This window comes from Sturnira hondurensis, unplaced genomic scaffold (genome assembly GCF_014824575.4).
Source record: "Sturnira hondurensis isolate 20B ecotype Veracruz unplaced genomic scaffold, ASM1482457v3 Scaffold0022977, whole genome shotgun sequence".
NCBI classification, from domain to species: Eukaryota; Metazoa; Chordata; class Mammalia; order Chiroptera; family Phyllostomidae; genus Sturnira; species Sturnira hondurensis.
Window position 1 is genome coordinate 1,498,723 of NW_028095608.1, and position 14,706 is coordinate 1,513,428.

The following is a 14,706-nucleotide window of genomic DNA, read 5'->3' on the forward strand; positions in this document are numbered from 1 at the left end:
TTGATTCATCCATTCGCCCCTTAGGTGCCCAAAGGACCCCTGCTTTTGGGCTCTATGTAACAAGTGCACAGAAAAATTATTAATATTAATAATGATTAATAATTAAGTTAATAATTGATTATTGTTTTCAATAGGACTTGACAGACTGAGCTAGTAAACAAAGGTCTAGCAGAGAACCCTGAGCTCTTGGCCCAGCACTGTCTGCCTGTCATGGAAGCAGACACTTATTCAAGTACTTTGCGCCTCATTTTCCTTACCTGCCAAACACGGGTGGTGATGTCTGCCCTACCCTTTCTCAAGGCTGTTGTGGGAATCAAATAAGATAATACAGAATTGCTTTGAAAGGGCCAAAAGCTATATGCAAATGAAACGTGTGCTGCCGTGACCTCCACAACTAGATTTCTTAAATCAGTCTACTTACTAGTAAGTGGGAGACACTTAATAATAATAATAATAATAATAATAACAACAACAACAATAATGAGACACTCATTTCCATCATAGACAGAAATAATAGTTTATCTTTCCTGCCAAACTTCTGGTTTGGAGAAAACATTCTTTTATTCTTGTGCTTGTTTGCTAAGCCTCCAGCATTATGCCAGGGCCACAGCTTGGTCATCAGCACACCAGGAGTCCCAGGAGAGGAACTGGCTGGTCCCCAGATGACCTGGAGGCTCCACGGGGACAGGGGCTTCTCCATGGATCACTCATGTCATCTGCTGCTGAGACACACAGGCCACCTTTCTGTTCTGTAACCTTCTCCTGTGGATACTAGACATCTAATCTTAACCGTCACTCTCATCTCACGCAGCATTTGTTTGTAGGCTCCAGCTAGCGAATGAAATACCAGGAAAAAGTTATATCAGAAAGAATATCACATGAAAAATAATAAGTTGATTCACCTGGAAAATGACTTCTAGCAGATTTTTTCTAAAAGTGACCAAATAATTTGGCTGAGAGCCAGTTTCTTAAATTTTGCACGTAAGACAAAAGACCCTGAGTTACAGTGGAGGGAAGAACGCACTTACTCTTCTTCAAGGCCAACGTGTCGACCGAAGAACATTTCTATGAAGCACTCTAACAGCTCCCGAGTTCCCCGGTGCAGATACAACTGGTTGGCTAGCAAGGAAAAGCCACGATTCTTCAAAAATTTATCTTTTAGTTCCTTAGATGCTCTATTAAAATATGCATCTAAAAGCTAAGAAAAAAATTAAGACAATTTAGATAACATATTAAAATTTATATAATGTATGCAAATCAGGCTGTTAGTAGTATTTGTAAGGTGTTGTTTAATTTCCTATGCATAGACATAGCTAAAAAAAATGCCACCTGTGTGGCAAAACAAAATAAACTTTGTCTCTGTTACAGGATGCTAAAAATGACTCTACCTTGGAGATCTTAATACATTTCTGATGGGAAAACTAGTTTTTTTAGCTGAGCATGGACACCTAGTGCACTGGCAGCCTTAGTCAGGTGTATGTAGAATAGTTGTGCTTAATTCTGAAGGGAAAACCAGCCAACCCCGTTCTGTGCTTACTCTGCAAGTACACGTGCACCTAGACTTCTGTTTCTCGACTTCTTGGCAGATTATTCATCATGAGCACAGGCCTCTACTTCCACCCCTCCCTAGCACCTTAAACACCAACATGTGTGAAACCAAACTAATTCTTCTTCTTTCTGAACTCACTTCTTCCTCGGTTCTATTCGTGGAGCGGAGCAGCACCACCCTCCCGGGCTTCGGGGCTAACCTTTCCTTGCTCTGACCCCGTGTGTACGACGAAGGCAGCCCTGCTCAGCTCCAGCCAGTGTCTCTCCAATCTGCCCGCCCTCTGAAGTCCACTCCCTCCCATTAGAAACTCCTCATTTCTCCCCTGGACTACTGTGCTGGCCACCTTTCCTCCTGCAATGGCTCCCTCACAGTGCTGACAGACTCTTCCCCAAACATACACCTATATACTGCCCCATTTAAAAAGCTCCCTGAGTTCACAGCATAATACAAAATACACCTTTTGCATGAAACCATCCCTCATTCCCCCATCAGAATTGCTTTTCCTATGCTCCCGCTCTTCCTTATTAATACCGCCATTGAAGCACTCATCACAGAAGTCCTCATGTTTTACTTAGCTGGTACATGTAAAGTCCTCACTCTCACTAGACTATAAAGTCCTTGAATGTAGGGGCGTGTTATTCCCCTTTACATCCCACGTAGCAACGAGCCCAGTGTTTTGCACACGAGACGGAAGCTCAATGTACACTGGGTTGAACGGCGAGTGATCAAACAACATCCTACGTCCATGTATTTATCTATATTTATTTATTTAGTACGTACTATATACTAGGCACAAGACACCTGCCCTCATGGCGTTTCTCTTTCAGTGTGGGAGATGACCAGTAAGTGGGGACAGGGCGCAGGAAAGCTGTTTCAGAAGGTGACCAGGGAAGGCCCCCGAGCTGAAACCTAAAGTGAACGCCTGCAATCTAAGACTACACTGCAAGGGAGATTTCCAATGAGCTGTGTGTTCCTTGTAATTGGTAGACTTAAAAAAATGCCTAATGATACGAGTCAATATATGAGGAGGGCTTAAAGTTAGATGATAATACATAGAAAAATATGAGTAAGAAGTAACAAATGATAACAGTTCATTATTCCCAAGTACTAAGTCAAACTTTAGGTTTACTTTAACATGTATATTTATTTTCTGAATTGGAACCGCACGCAGTCCTTGCCCTTACTTTGATGACTCCTTGCTGTATAGCAGGTGACGGGTGGTTCACGAGGACCAACAGCGCGTCTGCTTGAATCAGCTTGCCCATCACGTCTTCCAGCATGGCGTCAGGCAGCACGAGGAGAACCCCACTCAAGAGCTCATATAACCCACGGCATATGGGAACCAAGCAGTCTTCATTTACACTACAACAGACCGAAAAAGTCATACTGACACAGCCTCAGGGAGACAAGGACACGACAACTCCCTTACGGCCGAACGCGTTCTGAGAAAGGCTTCGTTAGGTGGTCTCGTCCGTGAGCCACCACAGAGTGCACCCACACATGCTGGGTGGCACAGCCCACTGCCCACCTCGGTCAGAGGGCACACCGCCATCGTGCGCATGGTCCTTCGTGGACAAAAATCATCATTATGTGGCGCATGACTGTCATAATAATTTTGACCTGTGAAACATACGTTCATTATGTTCAATTAAAAAATGTTTCCTGATTTAGCAATGATTCACAAATTTGCCATCATTTTTTGTCACCAGTATCTTTTAGGCAGATATTCTCCTGAACATTATTCTATTTTACACCTATGAAGTCCAATACTGTAGTCACTAGCCACTGGTGCTAAACCATTTAAAAATTAAATTAAAAAAACTCAGCTCCTTGTCCTGGCCAGGTGGCTCAGTTCACTGGAGTATTGTGCCATGCACAGAAGGTTGTGGGTTCGATGCCCGGGTAGGGCACATACCTAGTTTGTGGGTTTGATCCCTGGCTGGCGGTGCACAGGAGGCAACAGAGCCGTGTTCCTCTCTCACATCGATGTTTCCCTCTCCCTCCCTCCCTTCCCCTGTCTCTAAAATCAACAGACGTATCCTCATGTGAGGATTAAAAAAAGTTCCACTCCTCCTTTGCACTAGCCACATTTCAAGTACTGGACAGGCACATATGGCCAGGGTCTCCTGTGCTGGTCAGCGCAGGTAAGACGTTTCCATTGTCACAGTGCCCTGGACAGTCTACTTGAGATGCTTCTGGAAACCATACTAAACCTTATAATTTCCATGAACTGAAGAGTTTTTCTCTAATAACCACAAGAATTAAATAAACCACAAGATTATTTTCTTTGAGAACTATTTACGGTTTAGCATCTGGTTATATATGAAATTCAATATTATCTAGTATTAAAATAAGGAGAAAGGTATCTTGTCTATCATTAAAATATGTTATGTGAACCACAGCTGGTACGGCACAGTGGACTGAGCATGGGCCTGGGAACTAAAGGGTTGCCGGTTTGATTCCCAGTCAGGGCATATGCCTGTGTTGTGGGCCGTGTCCCCAGGAGGGGGTGTGCAAGAGACAACCACACATTAATGCTTCTCTCCCTCTCTTTCTCCTTCCCTTCCCCTCTCTCTGAAAATAAATAAATAAAATCTTTTTAAAATATAAAATGTGTTATATGAGGGAGGATCCAAAAAAACAGAATTTTTAATAAAAAATTGTGTATTCTTATATGTTTAAACTTCAGTCACTTTCCAAGTATTCTCCATTTGATGCAATACACCTACTGACATGTTCTTACCACTGCTCAAAACAGTTTCTGAACTAACTCATTTTGATACATCTTCCACATCAGCAAAACATTTCCCTTTGAGGACATTTTTGGTCAGAAACTGCTCAACACTCAGAACAATGAGGGCAGGTGCATTCGTAAATCACCCATCATGAAATGGGCAAACATGTTGAAAGTCTTCAAATAGAAATTCCCTGAAGTTGAACTCAGCCTCTCACAACAACAGCTGGTACCCTGATACAGGTGGGTTTCTAAAACACTCACCTAGTGAGGGAGGCCTGTACTACAAGGGGCCGGGCCTGCCCTCCAGAAGATAATTCCAGTTTTTTGAGTCCCCCCTCATACTGTAAGAAGTGACATAACAAAGACATTTCTAGAAGTACAGAATTCTTAGTAAAGACTAGTAAAAAATGTGGACGGGGCATGGCATGCAAAAACATATGAGTACCTGTGAGCATCTGCAGTTCGGTTGTGGTCTGGCTCATAACCAGGAGAAAAGGCTAGGCTTTCCCAGTCCTCAGTATTCCGGTCAACAAGACTTGGCCAGCGGCTGACGGCTGCAGACCCGTTCTGTGAAGGAAACGCTAGTCCTAGGCTTGCAGTGGTACTCTGGCTTTGCTGGAATGAGGCCAGTCCCTTGAGGTAATCAGGGCGCTGTGGGCAGGACTCATCGCCAGGACTGTCACCATCGGCTCTGGGTTCTGCTTCCAACTCTTTGTGATCTACTTTGGCCACTGGAAACTCCAACATTCCTTTGGGGCCACTCCTGCCAGAGGCTTGTCCTGAAAGGACAGCTTCCACCTCACACACAGTTTTTGCAGACTCACAGCTACTGAGGAATGTGTCCTCTTGCTCTTTTTTCAGCCTCTCTGAACTCCCTGGAGGATGCCATTTCTCAGGCTGGCAAGCAACATGATCACCTGCAGTACTCTGTACCTTGTCAATGCCATAGTCCGAACTTGCAGTCAGTTTTTGTGGCAGCATTAGATGAGAAGCAGGGAGTGCTGGCAGGCTTCTAGAACGCCGCAGGTTGGCAGCCGTCTGCGGTGGAGTAATTTTGGAGGAACTGCTTCCTGCTAAGAGTGGACAGAAAAATACTGCCTAAAAACCTGTTACATGGAAGCACATCCTTTCTACACTGTCAGTCGCAGCCAGAGCAATAACCCACTCACCCAGCATCATTAAAGAATCCATATAGTCACTGTTCCTAGTAACTAGTGCTTAAAATTCTTAAGTGCCAGAACGATTGTGCTTTTAACTACTTTTTATTAAAATCTTCCAAAAATGTATGTCTTTTCCTATCTACTTAACAAAACATGACATTGACAGAATGACTCAAAATCATTAGGACTGATGATTCTACTATAGTGAAATTAGTGAATTAAGTAAAACTTAATTTACCTGCAGTCACTAGGATGCAGTTTGAGATAGTGGAAGGAACAGGCTTTGCAGCTATAACTGGAATCAAGTGATTGTTCTGTTAGTCAGGTGGTCTTGGGCAAACCACTTAATTCTATGTGTACTGGTTTCTACAAATGTAAAATAAGGGTTCGAAAGTGTCTCCCTTGAAGGCTGTTTTAAGGATTAAGTGCAACATTTGCACTGTGCCAGGCACAGTGCCTGGCACAGACACAGGTGTCCGACAAGTGGCAGTAATTGTCGTCTTGCTGTCATAATTACTAGACTGAATGAATCGAGGCTGTTCCCTCTGCTCCATTTCTGTAGTCACTTCTTGCTGCTATTCATGAGAAGCAGTAGTTTTTTCCCCTTCTTGCTACAGCTCTCCTATTTGCTGCTTCTAATATCCTATGAAGGAGACCAGAAAAACCCCTCATTCTAAGTACATGAGACAGAAGTGCATGCTGTGGAGTGGGCTGCTGGCCATCAGCTGGGAAGCAGCATCCCCTGTGTGACTGTGAGGGACACACAGGCTCAGGTTCCACCCCTGGTCCATGCAGGGGTCTGCGTTGCATCTAACAAGCTCTCCGGCTGATTTTTCTACATGCTACAACTTGAGAAGCCCTCCTACAGAATGAATGGGCACAGAATGAACTGCTTTAGGGCACAGACTTGGTGGTAATAAAAGAGCTCCACAGCTCAGATGGTTTTCCTCGTTATTTCTGTATTTTGGCTGGAGGGCTAAGGCTGCTAAAGCATTCTCTTCAAAGAGCTGGAAGAAATTACTGTATTTGAAAATGATCCAGAAGGATGCACAATGATTTTTGAAATAGACATTTGCTATAAAATAAAATTCAAACACAGCCTTAGAATAGTATAATAAAAGGCTATAAAATGTGCTAGAGAATAACTGAAACACTTTGGGAGAGAAGCAAAACCAGAGATTGATGCCCATATATCTCACCCTATCTGTTCGAATCTCGGCCTTAGCTGCAGTGTTTAGTAACTTTACTGCAGCCCATGATGAGAGGTGGGACTGACAATCAAAGCAATGCCCAGTGGTCAGGAGAGGATGACCCTCGGCCAGTTCACAGCCAGGACATGCACGCCTGTTTTTTCTCAATAACGGTAGAGATGAGGTAGTCTGTTAGGGATAGTAAATCAGGAAGGTAGCAGAGCACTGTAAGCTTGAAGACTTGAACATACTCGCTATGAAAACAGGAGAGGGAATTAATTCTGAAAACCAGGAATATTCAAGGGCAGCCAGCATGAAAGGCCAGCAGTCAGTGGAGACCCTTCTCATGGCGGGAACCCTCAGCCATGACTTTCTCTAGCGGCTCTCAGCAAAGTGAGGGGGGGTGAGACAGAGGCAAGGGTGGGATTTTTCAGGTCAAGAAGGCTGAGAGGACAAGGAAACTGAAGATGGTGTCCAGGAAATTACTGGCTCAAGGGGTCTAGGCTGGGTGAGGAAAACAGGCAGAAGGGAACCTGGAAGGGTGATAAACCAGAGGACAGGATCCTGACATTAAGGAAGGGGACACAATTTCCTGAGGTGGGAAGTACTCCTGCTGCGACAAAGTCCAGGACAGATGCACCCATATCAGCAAACAAAATTGAGAGACAGGTCCCCAGAGTCAATGACCATGAGGCTGGACTATTGGATGGCCATTCACATGGCAAGTGAACTTGGCTAGGATGATGTGTTTAGGTAGGACACAGAGGGTAAGCCAAACAAAGCTTCCAAAGATAGTAAGAAAGTAAATCAGAAGCTTAAAGACAAATGACTATGACAAGAGGGGACAGAGACGTGGCTGGTGTGGCTCAGTGGATTGAGTGCCAGCCTGTGAGCCAAAGGGTCTCTGCTCCGATTCCTGGTCAGAGCACATGCCTGGGTTGCAGCCCAGGTCCCCAGTAGGGGGCAAACAAGAGGCAGCCACACATTGATGTTTTTCTCTCTCTCTTTCTCCCCTCTTCCCCTCTAAAAGTAAATAAATAAATTTTTTTTTAAAAGCCCTGGTTGGTATAGCTTGGTGGAGTGAGCGTGGGCCTGCGAACCAAAGGGATTGTGGTTCGATTCCCTGTCAGGGAACATGCCTAGGTTGCAGGCAAGTTCCCAGCAGGGGACCATGAGAGGCAACCATACATTGACATTTCTCTCCCTCTCTCTTTCCCTTCCCTTCTAAAGATAAATAAACAAAACCTTAAAAAAAAAAAAGAGGGGACAGAGCGCTACAGAACAAGACAGCATGAGCCAGTTTCCTAAGTTCTCCCGAACATCTCCTGTTATACGGAGCGAAGGTACTGATACCAGAAAGCAGTGAAATAGATTTGTTACATATATTTTATAATTTTTGAGTTAGTCTTTCACTTATTTAGTCTGAATATCAGTTTGTACTGCAGTGCTGAAACGTGGACACTTTATGTATCTACCACTACTCAGAACTAAACCAGGAAGGTTTATTCCTTTATTCTTTTATTTCTACCTTCCAGCGTTGACGCAGTAAAAGCGGATGGGCGTATGAACATCAGTCCGGGGCTGGGGACAGCCCTTCCCCCACTGATGGAATGTCTCAAGTACACCATTGACTCCACTTTCTCCTGGAAGATCTTGCCATCTAGGATAAAAAAAAAATTGTGAGACTGCAACGTGTTAAAAAAGGATGAAATACAAATTTAACTGCAATAGCAAATCATTCAATATAAATTTTTACAAAAATACTAAAGATATTCAAAGTGAAAAATATGGCATACTGTATAATAATGCATGTTTGATCCATGAGTACTGGAGAGTTTCTTACTATAGATATTTTTGTGGACTATTACTATTTTCCTTGAATTCTTGCTGTTATTTCTATACTTGAACAGCCAACGGTTCATTTTTATGTTAATCTGATCTCTCTGAGGAGGCTGTTCATCTTTTCATTCACTGAGGAAAGAACTGTGTCTTATATTTTTATGTATCTCCTACAAAGTCCAAAATGACTCCAGAATTCATACCTATAGCTTCATCTTCCTTTCTGAGCTTCGTACTTGTAAATTCAACTGCATGATTTCATAAATGCAACACAAACACAACGAATCTAAACCTGGATCACCTTTCTGCCCTAAATTCACTCCTGTTCTGTTGTCTGGTTGGGGAAAAACACCCACCTCCCACGCAGAGACCTGGAGCCACCTCTGACCACTGCCTTTCCCTTACTGGCAACAAGTCAGTCTCCAGGTTCTTCGGCTTTATTTCCTGCTTCCCAAACTCTTCCCAGCCCCTGCATGGTCCCAGAATGCAGGCTCTTCTCCCCTCTGACCTGGACAACCGTCACAGACTTCTGAATGGCTCTCATGATGGAGCTGTGGTCGCCTCCAACCCTCCCTGCTAATGTTCTCTCTAGCAAATGCCACCCCTGCTGAAAACCGGTAGTGGTTCTCTGTGGCCTCCTTACCACCCTGGACACGCATGCGCCTTGTGTACAGGAATCTCAACAATCCATCCCTGGGCCCCCTGCCAGCTGTTTTTTCCTATTACACTCTGGCCACACCGCCTTCTCACAGCTCCCTCTCAGACTGTCTGCTGAACCTGGGAGGCTCCCCCTCCAACTCCTACTCAACCTGTACACCTGGGAGCAAGCAACGCCTCCCCCAGGAAACACCCCTCACCCCTCTGTGTTATCAGAAAACAAGATGTCTGCCACCGTGCTTTCTACACAGTGTAAGTACCTGGTTAGGTCTCAGTGCCCTCTTCTAGGCTGTAAACTCCTTAAGGGGGGGACCATATTTTACTCATCTTTGCAATTACACTACACCCAGAATCTTGATGGTCCTTTAATCACCACATGTGTGCTGAACCTAACACAGAATCGTGCTAATTTCATGTGGATTTTTACTGCTGCTGAATCAATTTATTCCATTTCTTAAAATGGCTGTTTTAAAACCATTTCCCCTCTCTACATTTACTATATACCTTTCTCACAGGTACAGTGTTGCTTGCTTTCTTACCACATCTCATCCTCCTAGTTCTTTCAGAAGTCTGATTAGTCCACCTTTCTCTTACACGGATGGCTCTTTCTCATCCTGCCCTCTCAGGAGCATTACTACCAACAGCTCTATCCTTAGCTTCCTTTTCCTTCTCTCTCCGCTCTTTCCTTCAGTGGCCTTATCTGTTCCTAGAGCTTCAGCTCCCTTCTGTGTGGGGAGGTCTCTGTGCTGTGCCTCCCTTCTCCGGTCGGCACTGCAGCTGTCTGAAGGCAGAGAGCACGCCTGGCTCCTTTCCTAGCTCTCTGCCCTGTCCCCACCACGACGTTAGGGCAGTTTCTAGCTCATAGAGGCTGTTTGATGACTATCAAACAAATGTGGGTGAAGTGGGAAGGAAAAGCAAAAACGAAGACAGCCAAGATCTGACAAAAATGATTATACCTACCTATATGCAAAGAAAAGTAGAAGTTTGTTGGATTGTGACAAACATAAGTATTAGTAGGAGGGTGAACTGCTAAAAGGAAATTGAAGATAATTGTCAATAATTCCAAATCTGGAGGAGATCCAAGGACTTCTGCTATAATTTTCACAAATGATCTACAAACCTCTCGGGGTATGGATGTAAGTTGCCCCTCTTTGTGCTCCTGAAAAAAATAAAAATCAAACTCTCTTTAGGTTGAAAGAGAACTGCCAACTAACATTTTTCATTTAAGCGAGATATTCCTCTTAAGATAGAAACAGCAACTCAATGTTCAGGCAGTTCTGTTATTAGATGCATGGCCATTTAACTCTAGTCCATGCACCTTCACTGACTGAGGCAAAGTTGTACCCCGGCACCCCCAAGCAGGGCCTCAGACTGCCTGGGTTTGCACTCGGCTCCTCGGCTCACCAGCTAAGTGACCTCGGACAGAGGTACTAACTCCATGCCCCACAGAATAACGTGGGAATCACACCTGGCTACTTCAGAGGGCTGTATTAGGGATAAGTGATAGTGCCTCACACAGAGACAGTACTGCCACTGGTACTATGACTGCTGCAGTCACCACCGCTGCTGCTATTATGGGACTAGAGAAGCTTCCAGCAGAGAAAACCAATGACCTGAACACAGCGTGCCCCAGTTTACAAAGCGCTTTCTCACAGCAACTCTCAGAGGTTTTGCCCCTCGTTTCTAGAACAGGGAGGCTCAAAGCAGTCACGTATATGACAGCTCAAACCTCACAGAAGACATGTAAGCAGTGTGGCACTCAGACTTGGACCTCTGCCGTCCTCCTGCAGTGTCACCTGCTGCCTGGGATAACGAGGCCCAGCAGACTGCCGAGGAGTCACTGAGAGTAACAAATTATATTCTCCACGGGCAGCTGCCGGGCCCTAGATGAAAGCTCTGGGAGTTAAATGTCCTCATCCTCCCTCTCCCATGTCCAAGCATCTATCTCAACATCCACTGTTCTTCACTGACTCTGTGTGTCACTCAATCAGAAAACGGGGCATCTAGACGATAACTTGGGCACAGTTTAGTCCGACTGCCTCAGATGCAAGGAGAGAAGGCCGAGTCTGCAGAAGAAGCATAAAACCCCTTGGCCACGCCAAGATGAGAACACAGGTCTCCAGGTCTCCTGACTTCCAGTCCAGTGCTATTTCTGCTATGACCAGCTGACCTTTTCTAAATCGTGCCCTTCTACTGTCCCCAATCTCCTGGTTGCCACCTCAGTCATTCATTCCTAAGTCCAGCCCAGCCCCTGTTTCTGCAATCTTGCCCTCTCCACTGACTCCTTACAAACAGTCACTGCTGATCTATTCCATTTAAAAAAAAATCCCTGAACCTGACCTGCTAGAACCCTTTTGTTAATATTTGGTTTCTCTTCTTTTGCTGCTGGACTTTTCATTTATCATTTCTTTTCACTGCTCAAATGATTCTACTGCCATGCAGCCTAAATTCCCCCACATTCGGCTCTTCTTCATCTTCTGAAATCCTGCCAGCTACTCAGAACAGCCAAGTCAGGCCCTTTACAGCTATGTGTTCTCTGAACCTTCTGCATTATTTGGCACAGAGACTACCCCTTTCTGGGCAGGTCCTCTTCGAGGACTCTGTCTGTAGCTCCTTTGTCCTCCACGTGCCGAAATGGATGTTTCCTGAGGTGCACGCTCCTCTCACTACACTTGTTTATCTTTAGTGTCCATCTATCCCCAGGCTTCGCTCTTCACCAGCGCAGACCAACCCCAGCCTCGCTCTCTAATCCGCTCCCACTTCCAACCCTGCACACCAGTGCCTAGCAGTCCCTGCCACTGAAGGTCCACGGTAACCGCAAATGCAGAGGGTGTGAACAACAAAAATGGCATGTTTCATTCTTTCTTGGGTGGTGCTGTCATCCCTCTAGTCTCCCAGCAGGAAATTTTACATGGTGTGCGTGATTCTCCTGCAACTTCTACTTAAACAGAATTGATCTCCTTCCTGTTTGCACCCATTCTTATCACACAAGTTCAGGTTTCCACACTGCACTTGCGAGCTGATGGAACTGCCTCAATCCGATATGCCAAAGCGATTAGTCTTCCTTAAACACTCTGAGATGCCTTAAAGGCAACGGCTAGGTTCATTTCTTTTTTTTAATATAAAATGAATTTATTACAAGTTACTAAGCTCCAAGGCACTAAGTTCATCTCTTTATACACTTCCCCAACACCCAACATAAATCTATTCCTAATAAATGTCAATTTGATAAACAGACTCTTTGAATGAAGAAGGGCAAAGAAATACACTTCTGAGGAGAATTAGTACCTAGATTTTTCTAGCATTTTAGAAATAATATGAAAGTGAAAATATATATTGAAATATACAAATTTATGTGTTACTTTTCTGACAGGTTAAGACTGAGTAAGAACTTCACACTGTCAGATAAACTCACTGGAAATTGGCCAAGTTTCAAAATGGATATAAAAGGAAGTGACCTACAGGACAGATGATTTGTAAATGATATATAAAATATTCAGTGAGCAAGAGGCCTGAGAGCACTTTGTTATATTCCTGAAGACAGCTGTCTAATTTACCACAGGGGCTGAGAAAGACTAAATAAAGTGGGGTTTCTTGTTGTTGTTTTTTTTAGGATTCTTCATTCAATAAACACAGGGTGTGACAAAAGTAGCTTTATAGGTGTCTGTATGGAAAATAATACAACTGTAAACCTACTCTTGCCCCACCCTGTCTATTGGTGCCTGTATGTGCCAGGCCCTGGGGTTCCAATGTGATGGAAAAAAACCTTGCCCCTGCCCTCAGGAGGTTTATAGAGGGAAACAAACTGTGATGTCATAATTGACCTAAAACTGACAAACTATACACGTGCAGAGTAAAAGAAGGGGAAAGGGTTGATTGCACTTGTTATTTAAAGGAATGTGGAACGAGGCTTAGTTGGCCATAATCATGTCTCAGATAAACCTCACCAGCCATGATCCTGCCATTGTGCAAAGCCAGGAACAGGTTAGACTGTTGTTGATGTTCAAAAGACTACAGACTTATTATTAAATCCTACCATAAAGAAACATCTCAGAAATTCAGTAGTTGTCATTCTTTTATAATTGAGTTAGGATCAAGGACAGGGTGGAGGTCAAACTATGAGAGGCAGGGGTAGAGAAACCCCTTTACTATTTGTTGAAAAAAGGGATTTGGAAGAGTAGGGATGAGGGAAAAGAGAAATGCCGTTGAGAGTCCCACAAAAATTTGAGCTCATAGTACTGAGTTATTAACAGAAGTAATGGCAAAAAAGGTCTCCAAAAATAAAGCCACATGAAAAGTACCTGCAAAACCTGACAAGTCAGTAGAAAGTGATGAACCACTCGTGCTTTCAGCAACTGCTTAACATTGAACATCTGCTGGGGGTGGTCTGCTCGGATGAGCACTTCCAGAGCTGCTAGCAGAGTTGCCCACACACCTGGCTGCGGGAGCAAGCACACGTACACACCAGTTAGCGCACAGCGGCGGGAGGAGGTGCGCGCGCTCTTCAGAGGACACGCAACGACTCAGGTTACTGCCGCGTAGAAACTCAGGGTCAAAGATTAGATCTGTACAGAAAGCAAGTCTTTATTCCCAGGCTACTTTCTTTCCTTTGTCAAAAAGTCACCTCTAAACATTTATATTAAATGCAACATGGTACCAGGTGCTTTAGTACATTAACCTTCTTGTGGTATTAGACAATGGAGAGTATTTTCAAAAAGTGAATTATATCTTCCGGCCAAGAGGGAGGCGTAGGTGGAGACACTGTACCTTCTCGCACAACCAAATTTAAGGGCAACAAAGATTTAGAAACAAAAATACAACCAGAACAGACAGAAAATTGAACTGTACCAAAGTCCGACAACAACGAACCATTCATCCAGAACAGTAAGAGGGGTGGAGTCGGCGGCTGGTGGAGAGGGGTCCTGGCAGGAAAAGGTGGTGCTTGGCAGACCCAGTTATGGGGACAATTGAGCAAACCCGGTGAGACATGCAAGGCGGTTGGCTGACTGCAGACACACATTCCCACGCAGATAAACCAGGCAAAAAACAAACAATGAAACAGACCTCACAATCCAGGGCCCCAGTGACGGGAAATAAAGCCTAAAAGCACTGATTGAAAAAAACTTTCAGGGGTTGAGGTGCTGGGAGAGGCTCCCAGGCTCACAGAGAGTTCGTTGGAGAGACCCACAGGGTCCTAGAACATACACAGGCCCACCCACCCAGGAACCAGGACCAGAAGGGCCCAATTTGCTTGTGGGGAGCAGCAGAGGGGACCAAAATCGGAGATAGCCCAACAAGTGCCATTGCTCCCTCTCTGACCCCGCCCCCACATACAGCATCATGACCCAGCGATGTGGGTTGCCCCACCCTGGTGAGCACCTAAGGCTCCACCCCTCTTACATAACAGGTGCAACCTGACCAAAAATGGCTCAATCAAAGAACAAATCAAAGCCCCAAAACCAATACTCTTAAGCAACCAAGAGATAGCCAACCTATCAAATGCACAGTTCAAAACACTGGTGATCAGGATGCTCACAGAACTGGTTGATTTTGGTTGCAAATTAGATGAAAAAA

General features: G+C 44.6%; 1 protein-coding gene across 5 annotated transcripts in view; it reads right to left on the minus strand.

The window, feature by feature from the left end:
• The window catches only part of LYST (lysosomal trafficking regulator), a 149,838-nt gene that overhangs the window by 67,392 nt on the left and 67,740 nt on the right, over nt 1-14,706 (minus strand). For 3 of the 5 annotated variants that reach the window (XM_037037322.1, XM_037037319.1, XM_037037320.1), the window contains exons 20-25: nt 13,434-13,571; nt 10,093-10,291; nt 8,165-8,296; nt 4,732-5,359; nt 2,734-2,911; nt 1,029-1,198 (exon numbers count right to left, since the gene is read on the minus strand). In XM_037037322.1, coding sequence (XP_036893217.1) covers nt 1,029-1,198; nt 2,734-2,911; nt 4,732-5,359; nt 8,165-8,296; nt 10,093-10,291; nt 13,434-13,571 — 1,445 coding nt within the window. The remainder of the gene's footprint in view (nt 1-1,028; nt 1,199-2,733; nt 2,912-4,731; nt 5,360-8,164; nt 8,297-10,092; nt 10,292-13,433; nt 13,572-14,706) is intronic. The other 2 variants (XM_037037323.1, XM_037037321.1) reach the window with 1 other exon arrangement.